This window comes from Lepidothrix coronata, unplaced genomic scaffold, assembly GCF_001604755.1.
Source record: "Lepidothrix coronata isolate B3197 unplaced genomic scaffold, Lepidothrix_coronata-1.0 Scaffold126, whole genome shotgun sequence".
Lineage (NCBI taxonomy): Eukaryota > Metazoa > Chordata > Aves > Passeriformes > Pipridae > Lepidothrix > Lepidothrix coronata.
Window position 1 is genome coordinate 2,536,807 of NW_016690306.1, and position 18,379 is coordinate 2,555,185.

Below are 18,379 nucleotides of genomic sequence, written 5' to 3' on the forward strand. Positions count from 1 at the left end.
TTTTCATCATCACACTCATGACACACACCATAAGCTATTGCCTTTTTCTCTCCAGTAATCTGAAGCAGTCAGAAGAGCTCACCCCAGCAAATGACCTTCATACAGAACATACTCCTGCAGCTCAGAGAGCTTGTTCAATCTGTAAGAAGGGCAGGTTCAAGTGTTCAGAGAGGAAGGTGAGCCTGGGAGGTTAACAATATTTTTTGTCAGACATCATTCCCTTTCTTGCTTTGACTTGGGCTTCACTCACAATCAAGTATGAAAACCAGATGTAACACGGACTCCTCTGCTTCAGAAAATCATGACTAAAAGGGCTTTCTTGGTCTTTTCACAGTATGGGAGAAAGAATAATTCTAGAATAGGTTCTTGGAGATGGGGAAACATTAGGACACATTTTCTCTACACTAATCTGTTCTCAGTCACCGAATGCAGAAGCCTACAGAGAAGATGCTGACAGATGTGCAAAAGGAGACTGCTAGTATCCTTTCCATTAGTGCCAATGTAAAAAGCAGACAATGCCGGTGGCAGCAGCACCAATTCATCATCATCTTTTGACATCTAAATATAAAGTAACTTATCCCTAAAACTGCAGGCTCGCAGTAGCAAGAACACAAACTACTCTTCCTCAGAGTACCCGTTCTCTAGGATGCCAAACATCTGCCTAAACTAACTTGTGTGAATTTGGCCCACTGCTTTTAAGTTGATAATTCAAACGTACTATGATGCAACTGTCTTGAGACCAAATGTTTTTTTTTTCTATTTTAAATACACTTATTCAAGATGTAGATGTTTTGTATCAGATTAAACTACTACTGGAGTATAGTTCAGGTAGCTCAAACCACCTCTAAAAATAAGTGCGTTCACCCAGCAGTGCTAAGAGCAATGAGCACAGTGGAGAGTTCAACAATCAGGATAAAGTACAGTTAAACCTGCACACAAATCACTCAACTCGGCTATCGCTGAAGAACAATTCAACACTAGTGTGTTTATAATTCCTAAGCATCTAATAGCCATATAACTTCATTTTGTTTGAGAATTAAACACCATGTCATTGCCACAACTTACTTGAAAACCTTTCTTACTAACACCAAAAGATGCCTTTCATCTCTGTATCTGTGTACTCTTACAAACCCCTAAGCAACTGTGAATGACTTCTAGGCAGTTTCCAGCTCATGTTTACCTTAAAACTCAGTGTAAGATTTCAAGAAATTATTCTTTTTAGCTAGAAATATACATACTTCTCTTACCATTTCCAATGAAGGAAAGAATGCACAAGCTAAAAATGTGTGTTACTATCAACTGCATCAAGTCTGTCAGGCATTTAAATTAAATTGATGTAGGATACACTGATTAACTGTAACAAAAAGCATCTTCTAGCATCAATCAGACTCATTCAGTTAGCTCATAATTATCAATAAGGAACATTTCAGTCCAAGTTCTGTAAACCCCAAACACTCTGAAGATAAGCAAAAGGTGCTGATGTCACCTTATTTTCTTAAAGCAATCAATCCTCACCCCTAGGTTCATTGATTCCTTTTGTCACACTTTTCCCCTTCTCTTTTTGTTTCGAACTCTTTCCTTAAGAAATAAACCCAGGCCTTGAAACCTTTAAGATGAAGTGATGTTTCCAAAAAGACATCTAAGGTTTTTGTGTTTTCCTCCTTCATGAGCAGGCAAAATGTTCTCCTACATCAACAAAAAAAGGTGTCTGTGTTTTTTTGGAATCAAACAACATAAGGCAATTAAATACTGAGAAGCAGTCACATGTATGATGAACATGAACCTTCCCATCAGTGATGTGGAAAAGGAGCTGAACTTGATCTGATTTATAACCCCCTGTCCTAGGCTGGGCCTGAGGATGTTCATCTCTTGTAGCAACGAAGCAAGCAGTTGTTGCCTCCACAGGTAGCATCTTGCCCATGTTCTTGTAGGTGGAAGAAAGATGCTAAGCAGCTGCTTGCTAAACTGAAGGCCATGAAAAATCATTTGGCTCTTCACTGTAACATCAAACCTAATTCATAGGTTTTTGGCCCCCAAATCCCAAATTGTACATCAGTCTGTTTTTGAAAGTTTACGTTTAACATGTCTGGGGGGTTCCCAAGTATCACTATCGTCCGTTTCTTCCTCGTCTTCCTGATCATCCAGCATTTCGTCTTCCTCCTCGTTCTCATCAAACAGCTCTATTCCAAGATCTAATCTTCTTTGCCTCTCTGCAAACCACTCTCTGACCTGCTCATATCCCATGTGAGATTTGGCTACCAGTTCATCGAGGTCTTGCTCATTAAGGAATTTGTGCTTCATATAGTAGTCCTTCAGGATTGCTGTTCCAGTTTTAAATTTTATGACAGACACACCTCTGTCCCAGCAATTTAACCTCTTGCTTCCCCGAGGCCTCCCCCGAGGCCTCCCTCTCCCCCTCCCTTTTGGTCTTCCTCTCCCTCTCCTCCTGGAAAAACCTTGGCCGTTCAGACTGTTTGCACTGGCGCTCTGGTAATAGTAATACCATTTCAATCCACCATTTTTCCAGGCATAGCGAGTATCTCCAAACCAACTCACAATTTCTGATCTTGGAAGCCCAGTTTCTTCTGCCAGCTTGTTGTATTCTTGTGGAGATGGCCACTGAGTACGGACAAAGGAACTTTTGAGCATGTGCAACTGCTCTGGTGATTTTTTGCCTACTTTGCTCGAAGTGGAACACCCTGATTTTGTTCCTGCTGCTCCATCTCCCACAGATGTTTCTCCAGCCTCTTCTTTTGAGCTGCCAGCATTGCTTTCATTCAAGTCAGCTCCCTCTTCCTTCAAGACATTTGATTTCCTCTTTTCTGTAAACCAGGCATCAATCTCTCTCCTAGTCAGTTTGGTTTGGGCTCTTAACCTATTCATCTCTTCATCAGTGAGGACAGGGTTATTCAGAAAACTTGCCTGGAGGACTTGCAGTTGTTCAGCAGTCTTCTCTTTGAATTTCTGTGGGGTGAAATCAGGAAAAGCACTCCACGATGACTTGCTCTGTGGAGTGACTCCTGTTGGGGACTCATTCATTTCATCGCTTGAATCAATAACAATGGTGGCACATGAATCACTGTTGAGGTGAATCCCATGATTATTCTTTGAGTTTCTCTGATTGTAGCGTGTATCACTGAACCACTTTTTGATCTCTCCTTTAGTCAAGCCTGTTATTTTCATAAGTCTAACAATCTCTGAGTCTTGAGGAAACTGATTTTTAAGGTAGCTGACTTTCAATTCTGCCAGTTGTTCCTTAGTTTTTTTTGCTCGGATGCCAAAGGAGTCAGGATTCATCACTGTGGATTCATTTTTGATGGGCTGAGGGGCTGGAACAGCAGCTACTTGTTTGGTTTCTGCAATAGGCTGAGCACTGTGAATCTGACTCTTCTGTAGCTGTGTTTGGTTTGGGACTCCCGCTACAGTCAAAGCTATTGGGGCTGTTACTGGTAACGTATTTGCACCTGCAACTTGAGTGAGAACAAGTCCTGGCTGACCAACTATTTGGCATGTCTGTAAAATGGAAGGTAAACCATTGCTAGCGGCAGAAATGTGTGCTGGAATAACGGTAATTGTCTGTGGTACAGTATGTACTGTGCCATTAAATTGTTTCCTCCTTGCTTCCTCCACTTCCTCTGGCGTCCAGCTCACACCGTGCTTCAGACGCTGGGCAGAAAACCATATTTTAATCTGTTCCTCTGTGTACTTGGCTTGAGTGGAAAGAACAGTGATTTCCGACATGGTTGGATATGGGAATTTGTTGTAGGTGTTAAGCAAAAGAGGATTGTTATCCAAAGCAGTATTATAGGCTGGAATGCTATTTACAGGTATTAGGACTTTCGGAATCAGGTTTGAGTTCTGTGGAGCTGTAACAGCTGTGATAACCTGTGCCACCCCAGGCTGAAGCACTGGTGCCGGGGTCACCACTGCACCGGCCACATCTGCTGCACTGCAAACAACTGAATGGCTTGTTTTTGACTCAGAAACTGCTGGTGGGGGGTTTTCTACTACTTCTTCAGAGTTTGGATCATTTTCAGTTCCCTTTTCTTCACCAGGAATGTCATCAACTACATTGTGGAAAACAGCGATACGTTTAGTCTCGGTTTTGTTTTTCATCATTTTCATGATAGGAGTTTTGCTAATTGAGATCCCTGATGACGGGACCTCAGAAGAGTCGGCCTGTCCAGCATTTTCTTCTCTAACAAAACTTCCATCAAAAGTGAGATCATTTACTGTTTGTTCAAAGATTGTCTGATTATTACGTTTTACCATGGTCAATTTAAAATTCTCCTCTCCAGGGTGGTGCTTCACATTATGTTCTGAGAGGGCATCATATCTTTTGGTAAGGAAATTACATTCTAAACAAACATAGGATGAATTTAACACTACGTTGGGATGTTCTGAATCCACATGAAAAGTAAACATATTGAGATCTGGAGTCTGAAAAGTACAGTATTTACACTCATAACCACCTTCTACTTTATTTGTATTTTTCTGATTGTCTGAATCCACATACTCATGAACATCCTCATCACTTGTTACACTCTCTGCTGTAGGGTTTTCTGCTGGCGTGAGCACAGGTTGTCCTTCCTCCAGGTCCGATACCATTTCCAGATCCGGGTCCTGCTCATTGGCTAAGACCATGCACGGTGTTGTTGATTTTCGTTTACTTGCCATGACTGTTACTGTGAAAATGATACCAACTGGTCAGATACAGACTCAGCTTCAAGCTCTTCTTGATTGATAATAATAGTAATAATGGCTTTCGGTACTTTAAGTCAGTTCTTGTAAAGTCTCAACATTTATCCCGTTAGCAGCTTTTCCTTTGTAGTGCAATCAGATTTAAAATAGATAGTTGAGGATGAGATGTTGAGACACACTGTTTTAAAGTCCACATCCACCACCTGTAGCAAAGAAGAGACAGTGAAATTAGTTCAATTTAAAGAGTAACTTCTATTCTGCTACATATTATGGCTTAACGTTATTCAGTCCTCTGAGGTTCCATTGTTATCCCCTGAAACCAGCAGACCCATTCCAAGAAGAGATAATCAAAGCTAAGAAAGGCAAAATCCAATCAGCTTATTACAGGCTGAAATTTGTTTCAGTTCATGTAAACACAGTGAAAGAACATAAACAACACAATGGTATAAAACAGGTAACTTCCTGACTGTTTCCCTTTCTTCAGAAGCCTTTTTCTTGGCACAGTGCTGGGGTCACTCTTGCCTTTGGATGCTTTGCCTAACCTATTACAACCGCTCTCCACAGTTCTGTGAGCTGAAGTTCTTCCTATCATTAAACTTGAGCCCACTATGACATCTCCACTACCAACTCTGTCATGTCCTTCATGTCAGAGGCTCTGAGGGGTCCCAGAAAAGGCAGGTTTAGAGTGTTTTATTACTGCATTATACATGCAAGCATGACCATGTGCAGGGCCTTTCTCCCACATCTGAAAACAGGCAAAACTATCTTTTTAAGGCACTCTGACAGACAACTATCCTTTCTTCCTAGCCTCCCAAATATCATTCTCCAACTGAAGACCAATCCCAATCCAATAAAAGTTGATTGCTAGCACATGGCAATTAGCTAAAATCTGTTTCCATGCCTCTATGCATTAACGGAGAGATGACTGATTGTGTGAACGTACCAGAGAGAAAGAGCATTAAAGACTGATATACCAAGCAGAAGCCAAACAAAATTATGTATTCTCTGCTTGGAATTCTTTGTGCATTTCTAAGAAAAACTGAAGTACCACCAAATAAAGCTGAGGCTTACAGAAATTCAAAGAATATATTCTTAAATTAGCATAGACTGGAGTGAATTTTATCCCCCAGAGACCACAACTAGTCTGCTGGAAATTATGCACAAACTTCTGCAGAGGGTTATAAACTCTGTAATAGTTTTCTTCTTGAATTAAAATCTGATACTGATTTCTCATACCAAAAATCCCATAGGCACAAGAACTTTGAGACAGTGGAACATCTTCTACTTCCCTAAGTGGGGGTATCCTCAAGTCCAAGAGGAATGAATCCCCAAGTAGCTGTTTCAGAAAGTTTAGAAAGGGAACAGCATGTAACAGGTTAAAAAATGAGGGCCATCTTTGCAAGACAAAGTCTTAAAGGAAAAAGAACAGTGTAAAAGGAAGAAAGGCAGTTACAAGAAATGGGAAGGGGAAAAGAAATATTATTTTTCACTGTATGATGGTTCTTTTTTGATTATGGGAGGGCAGAATAGGAAGGAAGATCAATAATTCTTAGCTTCACATTTTTTCTTCGGGAAAAAGACAAAAGTTTTCATCCATACACGCCACCAGGGCTGCTCATAAGCTCTGTTTTTGAAACTGGATGTCTCACCTCACTTCTTCAGAAATATCTTCCCCAAATGTTTCTGTCACCCTCTGCACTACTTCTGTGACTACATCCAAAGTGCACAGCCTCACATGATACACTTTTTATGCCAAGGATATGGTTAAACGGCATTAAGGACACTGACAACGCTCAATAAATCTTGGGTAATCATCATTCCGGTAGAAAGATACCCTTCTTCCACAAGTTAATAGTGGCAGTCTGTAAAACTGAGCACAGAAGTGCAAAAGCTATTTAATATATATACAAAATACATATTGCAGGCGATCTCATTTCTCTCAGCAGTGAGAGAACCATGAAGCAAAGCTAAATGGATCCATTTGTCTCAGTGTCTTGAGGGATGAGAGGTAGAGCATTATTAACCATGCTCCTTCTCTGTGGGGCTGGAGGGCTCTTGACAAAAGAAAGACAACTGCCAAGACCATGTTGAGCAATGCTCTGGGGGAAGAGCTGGGTGGTATTACCTAATCGTTCTGTGATCTTGAGTAAAATTTCAGAAATGCCAGAAATGCCCATTTTCAAAAGTGACTGCACAGCTAGTTTTGCTGACTGAAGTTGCATTTTAAGAAGGGACTGTGGTACTCTGCAGTGTCTCCTCCCAGGACAGCATGTAGGATCTACACACAGGGCAGCCTGAGTGAGCTCAGAGGCTTGCCAAGGGCCCTGCTCTGGGATGGCTCAGAGTGCAAGTGAAAGCAACATTTGACCTGATGTGCAGCGTTGAGCCATGCTCAAGATAAGGCTGGAGATAAGGAATAAAATGGGAAACCTGTCCAAAAAAATCAATAAATGTTTTTCTCCAGTCCCATCCTGTACCCAATAGCATTCACAGTGTCTGTAAGCCTACAGGTCCACGTGCAATTACATCACCTGCAGCCTTTCAGCTAAATCTCTGTATCACATTTCTGTTGTGGCTCAGTTTTGCTCACAGTTCATAGGCAAATTATCCTATCCCTCTACTGTTTACCAACAGAGCAACGCGTTTCTTTGATGCAAGCGGGTCTCAGAAAAAGAAAGCTGCATCTGCTCTTCTGATTATGATATGTAAGATGAGGGTTTTTTTTAAAAGGATGTTGTGATGTCAAAACCCTGTTTAATTCATGGCTATGAAGTGGTACAACAGCATTCACTAAAATCTCAACAAAGTGAGATGCTTGCAACCCTTCCCAGCCTTCCTTCCTCTACAGACTTTACAGAAACCTTCATTCCCTTCTCCCTGGTGCTTATGTGATTATTCCACCTGTAGCACCTTGGCTGACATGTTCTCTCAGTTAAGCAGGGGATTATGAAAACTCACACTTGAGTAGTTTATCAAACCAATTATGCATAACCCTTGGAACCTGTAGTTCCTCTAAAACACCCCTCCTGTACTGCTTACAGGAATGTCACTTGGGACCTTGCCATGTATCTTGATTTCAGTAAGGTTTGCAACATTCCATTCCAGTAGGCCAATGACTCCAAAAAAAATATTAAATCAGATTGGCTTGACATAATGGGGTTTTGACAAATCCACCTTTGTAAGAAGAACCTTGTTACAATTCTTTAGGTTCTTACAGACTGTTTTTTAATAAATTCTTCCTGTGTTGGCCTGGGAATGAAGACCCCATTAACCAATGGGTGATGCACTATGTGCTCTCCTCCTCTACTCAAGTGTCTCCCTTGTTTAAGAGTAGGTACTATGATACTATGCTTGCCTGTCTTGAGTCTGTTAAGACCTCCTCCTCTTTTCCATGAATTCCTGAAGATCATCACTAATAGTTCAGAGATTGTGTTCTCTTGTCCTTTACATATATTAGGGTCCAAGATGTGATTTAATATTGTTAAAGATTTTCTATTTTGATCTGGACTGTATTTTTATCCCTCGCTGTTAATATTGACATTATATTGTGCAATTTGGTTTGTAATGAAATATTAAGCAAGGTGTTTACTTTATGTCAAAAGCAGAATTTTTTTAATAAAAGAATGTGACGAAAAACTTAAATTATTTACACTCTTAATTTCTCGAGATGCTTGTCACTGCAATCTCCTTCTCTAATTTCACCTCAGATTTTCACAGAGTTGATATTCCTAGCAAATCGGCCCACAAAACAAACATTTTTCTAGGAATATAAAAACAGTAAGTGCAGGTATAGTTTTCCGAAGGTCCAGGATCTGATTTTTTATCTTTCAGCAGGAAATTGGTCAGGACACGGTTCTTCAGAAACAGTTAGCAATCCCGATTAATAAATAATTATATGAAGACAGATTAATTCCAGAGTGGAATTCAGCATTTAAAGTTGTCTCTATAGCAGTTTTAGATGAAGACTTACATAAAAATTTTCTAAATGGGGGCAGAAACCTTCTACCCATTTGATTATAGTTTGAGAACAAAAAGACAGAGTTGACAGTGGAAGACATACGTAAGGCATCTGTTTCCAGCACAATTTTTTTACTCACTTCTTCCTTCCTTCCCCCAAACAGCAGTAGCTGATGCAGCAAGAAAATAAATGAGTTTACAGAAAACGCTGCGTGTTCAGGGTGTATGGTTTACGAAAAGGCTTTGCTTCCTGCCTGCTGTACAACACTTCCATCCAGCATGCAGGAAGAGCATGCCAACAAAAAATCCAAGCCCATGTAATGTGATTTTAAGAACATACACAGAGTGGCTCAGGAGAAGATGAAGCAATAGAAACTGCTTCTAACTTTTAAATCCAACTAGATTACAAATTGCCTATGACCTCTCTCAACACAGAAAATGTTGCCTTCTCCTTATAACCCACGACAGTGTGCAGTTGTTGATCCTTTGTTTAGCCTCCTTCTACTACCATTTATTCAGAGTACATGTATCTATGTCAGAAACTATTCTGCAAAGAGCTCAAACAGGCTAATATGCTCTGATTTGTGCTGCCTCTCAGCGAGAAGGGTGAAGAACTTTGTTATACAGTGCCATTTTCTTCAGTTGTTCATTATCTGCCAAGTTCAGAGTGTTACTGCTCATGACTACAAAACAAAGACACATCTCTATATAAATCCTGCAATATTCACATTTGATTCCCATTTTAAAATAAGGTCTGGTACTAATTCAACACCAGAGCAAAACTTGTCACACTGATTTCAGCAGGACTTCACATGTGCTACAAAGATAAGGACATACTTGGGGGCCTTGCCCCAGTACAATTGGTAATGAGGGAGGTGAGTACCAAAAGCAACTGTGCTGCCCAAGCAGAGCTTCAGGGTGTGCCAAAGCCAGCCCCGTGATGGACACAAAGCTCAGCAGAGGCTGAAGGGAGCCTGCCAGAGGACATGTGACTAGGCTTTCTCAGCTACTTCCTCTCAACACTGGTTTAATGGGTAACAAGCAGGTTCCATCAAAGTAAATTTCAGAATTTCATGCCAGAAGTGACCACTAAATGACCTAGATTATCTTTCTCTTCCAAAACACACTCCAGCTACCTCTACAGTGAGCACAGTAACTTCCGCCACTGCTTTTGATACAGAAAGCCATTACCAGATTTTATATCTCATCATGTATATCATCATCAAATGTCCCACTTAACAGTCATGGGTGCACCAATGAAGACTTTAACATATATGGTGCTGTCTCTGCTCCTCAGTCTTGTAAGCATGTATCTTCTGTGAGATACAGTCACCTTAGCAGCTAAACCTCACACAGGCAGATTTTTTATTTTCTTGGCTCTACAGTGCCCAATTCAAATTGTGAGCACTCAGTACTTTTAACATCAGGCACCTCTACATGATTACTCTTGAAAGCGAGTATCAGACTTGTGTAAATACTTATCATACCCAATAAAATGGCAGCAGAGTCAGGGATATTTTTTTACGTATTTACAGCTCTGTTTTGATTGTTTTTACATAGCAAAAAGAAAGGACAAAGAAATAAATTACTGACATGAAGAGAAGTTTTAATTTTAAACATTTAATTCAAGCCCCCAAAATGTTTCATACTGGCTTTAAAAAAACCAGACCAGTAAGAAATTATTCATTTTAAAAATTGTTTATAAAAAAAAGTTTCTCCTTAAAACATCAAAACAAAAGATTTTATTCTCATGGGATTTCCTTCTTTAAAACGAAACAATCTGGCACACATATGATTTCACAAAATGTTCTTTCGACGTGATTCTGCCTTTTTTTTTTTTCCCAGAAGAAAAATTTCTAGAGGCATTCATTTTCCCAGGCCCTTGTCTAGTACTGCAAGTACAAGACCTTCCTTTAACTTCCTGGAGTTTGTATCCCCAGACACCTTTCAGCTTCTTCAGAGTTTGAAGCTGCAGTCCCACAGATGGTGTCCTCGCTACCGAGCCCGACTCATTCCCTCATCATCCCTGGTGCTGCACAGGAACCCCCGCGCTTCTGAAGGTGACACAGCTCAGCACAGATTGTCTCGCTCTCCTCTCCCCCTCCTCCACTGATTCCCACTATCCGTACGTGCCCCTGTCACATTGGAAACCACACTTCACATCGGCTGCTCTCTGCTTTCATTAATATTTGGCTGTCACCGTTCAAAATGTATTTCTAAACAGTAATTAAGAGTATTAGAAGCGCTCTACCCTTAAAAAGTAGGACTAGGTCTCAGGGCTGACCAGCTCCCAGCACCTTTATACCTTCTGCTCGGCCAGTAGCCTTTGCAGAAGCCCAAGGAGCAGCTGCAGGTTAAGGATTACACTGATGCATGGCAATACAAGAACCCAGACAGACAGGGAAGGAGAATTCATTTAATATAGGTGGTTTAAAGCAGTCTGCAGTTGTGCATGACAGGCATAAAAGCATGATCAAGAGCAGGTAATAAACCATCCTGCAAATTCTACCTTGGATACAAAAAGGTAGTGATATATTATGTCTCATAATTCTGCCTTTTTTTTTTAAACAGTGGAATGCATTTCTCAGACCTCAAGGCTAGATCCTTGCCAAATTTCAAGTTCCTATGTCAAATCCCTGAGGCACAGAGCTGCTCAGAAAAAGAAAGATAATACGGCATTTACATGGAGATTGCTTCTCTTCCTCTCCTTGCTTCCCTCCTCTCTCTGTTAATTTTGCTCTTGAACCAGCTGAATGTTCCCCCGAAACTCAATGAACAGAAAACAAAAGCAGCCTCAAGACAGAAACAATGTGTGAGAAATTCCCATTTCAACCATCACAAGAAACTGAAAACAAGGACTTACAGTGGCCTCGCCAGGTGACACTAATACACACTGGTGCTCCACATATACACACAGACTTGCATATATGAGGATACAGGCCCATAATTTAGGTAACTTCTAAAAGATCCCAAAATATTTGAAATAAATGTATAAACTCAGTCTTTGCATGAACCAGTGTTTTATGAATGAGGAAAAGCAAGGACTTAGGAATGTCACTTGAAAAGCAAAAAAGATCACAGTTCTATTACACTGACTTAGGTAACCCCATGTCAAGGTGAAGGCTATAAGGCATATTACCAAGGCTTCAACTGCTCTTTAGAGCCTCCTCTACTACTGGGTCCACTACGGGCTTTTGCTCACATGTGCAGAAGAACCTTCCCTGTGTGCCTTGGACTCACCAGCCTCCCACTCCACGCCCTTCTTAAAGCCTCTCCAGCCTCGCAGGTCTGCTACCACTCTGTGAGAAGGTTGAGTGTAGAGTGCATAAAAAGTCCTTTATGTTCTTTGGCACATGATTTGCATCTCCACTCATGAAGCAAAAAATGCGATTCCGGAGCTGGTATTTTAGGAAGTTTTTTTAATGTGGTTCCAGAATATTTCCAGTACCATATAACAGCTTTAAAGCTGTAAGCTGAATCACACAAGTTAAGGACAGACAAAACAAAGAATTGATCTAGTCCCTACTGACAGACTCCTTTATACTGGAAAAATGCAGAAGAATTTCGTGTTCATGCTTGCAAGAAGAGATGATCTTACAGCATTTCTCCAGGATGTTATCCTCTGACCTTGAAACAACCAACGCTGGTCACAGAACACAACATTCACAACTCACATACAGTGTATAAGTTCCCCTCTCTATTTAGGGTACTTGGTCACTGCCACTAAGTGCAAGTATTCCCAGTGCAGCACTAAATTGGGCTAGCACCAGGGTGACTGTCAAGCTAACTCAGGCTTGCCTCTCCCTGCAACACCAACATACTCTTGGTCTGCAGCAGACAACTTTAGGGGCGTGGTGATGGAGGACAAACAGCACCTCAGCACTGGCAAGGAATTGTAACTAGTTGTCTAGAGAGGTTATAAAGATCTGTTGGGAACTTTTAAGGAATTTCCATCCTTGAAAGTATTCAAAACTTGGTAAGACCCTGTACAACTCCATCTACCGTCACAGATAACTCTGCTTTGAGCAGGAGGCTGAACTAGATGATCTTCAAAAGTCCCTTCTACCCTAATGTTTCTCTTCAGGGTTTTGAGTTGTTTCAGCCTCTAACAAATAGGAAGGAGGATAGGCCAAGCTGCCTGCATAAACACTCTGCAGTCTCAACTATCTAGTAAAATGCCATTGTGTACCAAGTTAACCTTTGCGAAAAGCAAAGCATTTGTATTTGCAACAGTGACCTGACTCCACTCCCCTGCTGAGTACTGTACTGTACTTCTTGGATGCTCCCACTGATTTCTGTGGGAGATAATGTCTTACTCCGTGTGTGACAAGACCTACTCCCTCACCCTCTACCCAGCCTCTCCATCATGCATTCACAGAGAGGATAAACATTGTTTACTGCCCATCAGCCCAGTGACAAAAAAGGTAAAAGACTGGATTACAGAGCCTTTCAAACACACCCTGCTCACTGTGGAAGTCAGAGAGATGACCATGTACTCAAGTTACCATGAAGTAAGGAAGGGTCTTAAAGAGTCAGCAGAACAGAACAAGTATCTCAGCTCATGGCACAGGGAGCAGGAGTTTTGAAGTTACCATGTTTCACATATTCCACCCCACAGGCTCTCTTGGACCAGGAGCCCACAGTCCCACTTGCTCCTGGCTCACCTAAAGGAAGGCCTTCACTGCAGCAGCAGACTAACCCAGCGCAAATCAACAAGTCTTTCACCAGGCTGGTTCCCTGTTCCACTGTTTTCCAGGCTGATGCTCCAAACCTTGCTTGTAAACCTCACCTCTGTGACTTCCTCTGCATCAGACCCGTGACCCTTCTCGTCACTGCTCAGAGCCTGCTCAAGAGGACAATTCCCATTCTGGGAGCCACCGGATGAGGAAAGTCAGAGGCTGCACCTTTTGCCCTGTTCTGCTGGAGCTGCCTGTCATGTGAGTCTCTCTTGTAGGAGAAACACAAACCTCCGATGTTCAGTCCTGGCAGGGAAGTAACGGCGTGGATTTCTAAAAACAGACTACCCACTTTTACTTTTTGTCTCTCAAGTACAAAGTATAATGGTGGAAAATTAGCAGAACAGGATTTAAGTGGAATATACGGAGTTAACTAAAACACTGCGCTTAAAATTAATAGCTGTGGAGCTGCTTTTTTCTTTTTTTGCATTAGATTTAAACACCATCAAAAAATGGATTAGTTCTGTTTTAAAAAATGTAGGTAGCTTAAAGCTGCATAAATATCTCACTGATTTAAGTGACAATGAGCAGTAAAATTTTATTAAGAAATACTGTATGGGTTGATAAAAACACATTTAAGAGGCAATAGAAAAGCTTAAAAAACATTACACAGCACAAAACAGCATCAGGGTTGGGGGAAGGAAGGAAAAGAATCAGTATGATGTTTAAGCCACAAAATTATTTCAAGTAGGAAAATCAAAAGTTTTACTCAGAAACACTTTGTTCATTTATATTCATGTTTCAGGAACACATTCTCTCATATGTGAAACACCTATTTAATTTACCAACATTAAACCAGACATACTTATTAAGAGCACCAATGACTGCCTGAAGGTCTAACTGTAAACAGCTAAGTTTTTATTAAGAGAATAAAAGCACTTAAAAAAAAATCAGTATTACCACAGTTTTAGTTCATATTACCACTTTTAGTTAACTAAGTTGGAAATTAGTGAAAACACTGAATTAATGACAGTTAATGACTAACTTTTATACAGACATTCACTTGGTAGACAGTGAAGGTAGAAATTACTTTCTGAATGAGAGAAGTGTCCTCTCTCGAAGTTTAAAAAGCAGGACAGGTTTTCTTCTGGGTAAGACCTCCAATTCAAGCTTGAGGGCTAAAATCTTAACAGACATGGATACATCATCACAGAAATAATAAATTTAATCTAGTAAGTATAAAAAAGTATCATATTTTGTTTCACAAAACAGTAGGTTTAGAAAGAAAAGTCACGTTTGAATAAATGTGTTCTTATGGCCAGTCTTCGCGAGCGAAGATTTGGGAAAGGTCATTAACCCTTCGAGCCTGCGCAGTGGATTTTTTTTTTAGGTGAGACACAGCGTGCGCTGAACTGAGCCCACCCTTTAATCCTGAGGTTCATCTGCCGGGGCCGAGTGAAACTTGGACAGTGGCAGTGAGAGTCTCAGGAGGTAGGTTTGTTTAGAGTGACCTTCTCTTAGATGGGTTGCCTCACAGGGCTAACGAGCTCCATCTGCCCGGGGGGCCGGGAATCGAACCCGGGTCGCAGCGGTGAGAGTCCTGCACCCTAACCACTAGACCACCAGAGGCCCCAAATGTGTTCTTAGATAGGCTATATTTACAATAGTTTAATAATACAGACGTTATGCTGTTTGGGTGAATTTTAAATTAAATTTTAATTTCCAATCAAATGTAGTTTTTAAATTGGGAATAACAGAAACTAATCACTAACTGAAAAACGGGATATGTATAAATCACTGTTTTCTAAGAAAATGACAAAAGCCAAAATGAATACTTGGAGTGTATGTTGAGATAAAGGACTGATCAGGTAAATACTCCCCGATATAATGTATCCCTTTACAAAACAAAACTCTGCAAACTACCACAATATCAGACAATGAGAATCCCTCACCATTTATTTAAGTTATCAAAAGCACAAATCCAAATCAAGGCAAGCAGAAATCATTTATATCGAGGTTCTCTACGTGCAGATTTGAGCTGTGATCAAATCACCTATTTTAATTATTCCATTTCCTATATATCAGGATTGTTTTTGAATTAATGCATTAGTTAAATGTTATCTGGGGGAGATAGGGGAATACAAATACCGGTAAGGAGGTAAGATGAACATGTTTAGTATGATTATTAAATCAAACAAATCAGAAGAGCCCAGGATACGACTGGGGCGTGGTACCCAAAGAGAATGTTTATAAGAGTGTCCAAGTTAAGCAGAGAGAACAGACAGGCCCGGAAACCCTATGGGAGTAAGATGCATCTGTTGTTGTAGGCAGCCCCAGCAAAATGTTACTGGTTCACTAGCCTGGGGCAAGCTTTTTCTTTTTTTCCTTCTTTTCCTTTTTTGACAGCCAAGTACAACATTAGCTTGCTTTTTTTCTTTTTTTTTTGTCATCGTCGAGCTGAGGCCGGGTGAGAATATTTAGTGTCTAGACTAATAAATGTTTGTAAGGATTTTGCAAGACTGGTTTATGGGAACAGAACCCACTTTTTGTTTTTCTGCTGGAAAAAGCAGCATTAAAAGCAAATGAGCACCATCATGCATTTGTTTTAAATTGCATATTAGAGCACTGCTATTTTGTGTGCAATCAATACATAATTTGGAAGAAAAATGCTTTTAAAATTCAAAGCTATCCCTGAGCAGCTAAGGTTCTCTTGGAAACTGAAGGAGGAGTCTGAAATTATTGTTCTTTTGTTTGCATCCCCCAGTGGGAAAGGCAGCACACAACTAGAAACCACTGTGCTTTGAGGCAGCACGAATCACTAAGAATAAAGATCAACCCCCCCTTCATTTAAAAATTAGATATTAAAATTGAATCTAGGATGAAGGCAAACTAAACACTTCCCTTTTCAAGCAGTTTTTGGGTTAAATAAAATAGCAAAGGGACTACATAAATCTTGTAACTGTCTCTACAGAAATTAAAAAAAGGTATTTTGCATAACATGGCCTGTCTAGACCCCAATTACAAGCATCAACTTAATCACTGGAAATTACTAGGATATGCATGGGCCAAAACCTACATTTTCTTTTTAATATTTGTTTTGGAGGGCGGGGTATCTCAAGATGAAATGGCTGACTGAGCTTTTTATTTCACTGCTTTGGGTGGAAATGACTGAATCTTTCCGCACAAAGTAGTGCTGAAGAAGCTGCTCTGGTGCAAAGCAACCTCCAGTCCCAACCCTCCAGCCAGCTCTCACCCTCAGCCTCTCTCTCTCTCTTGCCAGCTCTCTGCAGCAACAGGGTTTAAACGCAGCCTGGTGAGGAAGAGGGCTCCTGCTCAGTAATTCACAGATAGTAATTCCTATCTGTAATTCAGCATTACATCTGGAAACAGGATATTCACTCATATAAAGGAGCATATAGCTGCAAATTCTGCCCTCAGAACTAGCTTGTGCCTATATGCATCTGACTTAAACTGCTGTAGAAGTATTTCCCACTCTGTCAGTAAGCGTGTGTGACATCAGAGTATGGTGTTCACACTGTCATCATCCATGAAAGTATTAATATATTAGAAAGCTTTCAAAGCAATGGATTCTGAACTAAAATTTCAGTGTATTCAGTAATGTAAAAATTCTCCCTCTCTGGACATTATACACAATGACTGATATATCTTGCTAAGGATGTGCTCATGTGATTATTTCTTTACTAAGTGTGGAAAGAGTAAACTTACTTTACTTCAATATTACTCTTTTCTCCCACCTCTTCCCTCCTTTCCCCAAAAGAAACAAATAGCTGATATTAACAAAGCCTTATACTTCCCCTAAAGGAACCCAAGAAATAGAGGACTAAAAAAAAAAAAAAAAAAAAGGCTACTTATCAAGAATCAGAGTTAAAATGAATGGTTTTGGACTGTAAGATAAAGCACCCAAAGTTGTAATTACCTCACCAAAAATAGTCTTCTTCCGTGCTAAATTATTTCTTTTAATGAAATAAAAAAAATTAGTTCTCTACTCACCAACAAATTTAAGTAAAATGCATTAAGAAGTCAAATTTGAAAAACACTCACAAGGTACAAGGAGTAAAGTTGTGTGTGTTTGCATCATATTTAAACAGATACCTACAATGCCAGCAGGGATCTTGTAAAGGCATCAATTCCTCACACTGATCCATGCACAAAAAACATGAACTCGTGACACTCCAGGTATGGTAAACCTTTTGTCAGACAGATCCCCACCGAGAAGTTTGGAGAACAGAGAGCCATTAAGTATTCAACACTGCAAACAAGGCTGAACATTGTGCAGTGCTGAACGCTCCAAAAATTCCAATGAAGCTACAAATGTGTTTCACCTTGTGGAGAATCCTCCTGAGAAACGGGAACCCCTGAGCCTTCATGCTTGCTCCATCTAACTCACTTGGCAACTGCTGCCAAGCACCCAACTCCTCCTGATACAGCTCGGATTTGCAGAGAGCCCTCAGCTCCCCTGATTTTGCTGAAGGCATCTGACCCATGTATAAGAAGTCAGAATTTTTCTACTTTGAAGGTATTCTAAATATTAACGAGAAATCTGGACTTTCTGAAGAAGCACACAGCTGTAAATCAGGTATTACGACCAGTCTTCTACAGCCCAAGTAGTAATAACTGTTCTTTCCTGACTCCTTTCCCATTGTGTCCCTTTTACTCTTTTTTGGACAGAGAACATTCCTAGATCTCAACTGACCTGATTAACAAGAACCTTACACCCATGCACAGAGTCAGCAGGAGAGTTTTAAAATCAACAGCATTTTGGCATACAAAGCATGTCTTTCCATTATCATACAGGGAGGAAAGTAACCACATTAGTACCATGTTTTGTTTACATTAGTGTGTCTCATTTTTTAGGAAAGGCAAGCTTAGAAACCTCTACCAAGACTGCCCTGGACTATACAAAACACGCATTTCCATCTATGAAGTTCTTAGCAACTTTCTAAGCTAAGACAATGTTAAGATAATCACATCCTAACCTATAACCAGTGACTCAAGCCTTAAAATCTATATAAAATTATTACCCA

General features: G+C 40.4%; 1 protein-coding gene across 6 annotated transcripts in view; it reads right to left on the reverse strand.

The window, feature by feature from the left end:
• Positions 1-18,379, reverse strand: part of ZHX1 (zinc fingers and homeoboxes 1) — a 28,247-nt gene that overhangs the window by 5,686 nt on the left and 4,182 nt on the right. For 3 of the 6 annotated variants that reach the window (XM_017826423.1, XM_017826422.1, XM_017826425.1), the window contains exon 3: positions 2,557-4,904. In XM_017826423.1, coding sequence (XP_017681912.1) covers positions 2,557-4,677 — 2,121 coding nt within the window. In that variant the 5' untranslated portion in view covers positions 4,678-4,904. Of the gene's footprint in view, positions 1-1,515; positions 4,905-18,379 lie in introns of all 6 variants that reach the window. The other 3 variants (XM_017826420.1, XM_017826419.1, XM_017826421.1) reach the window with 1 other exon arrangement.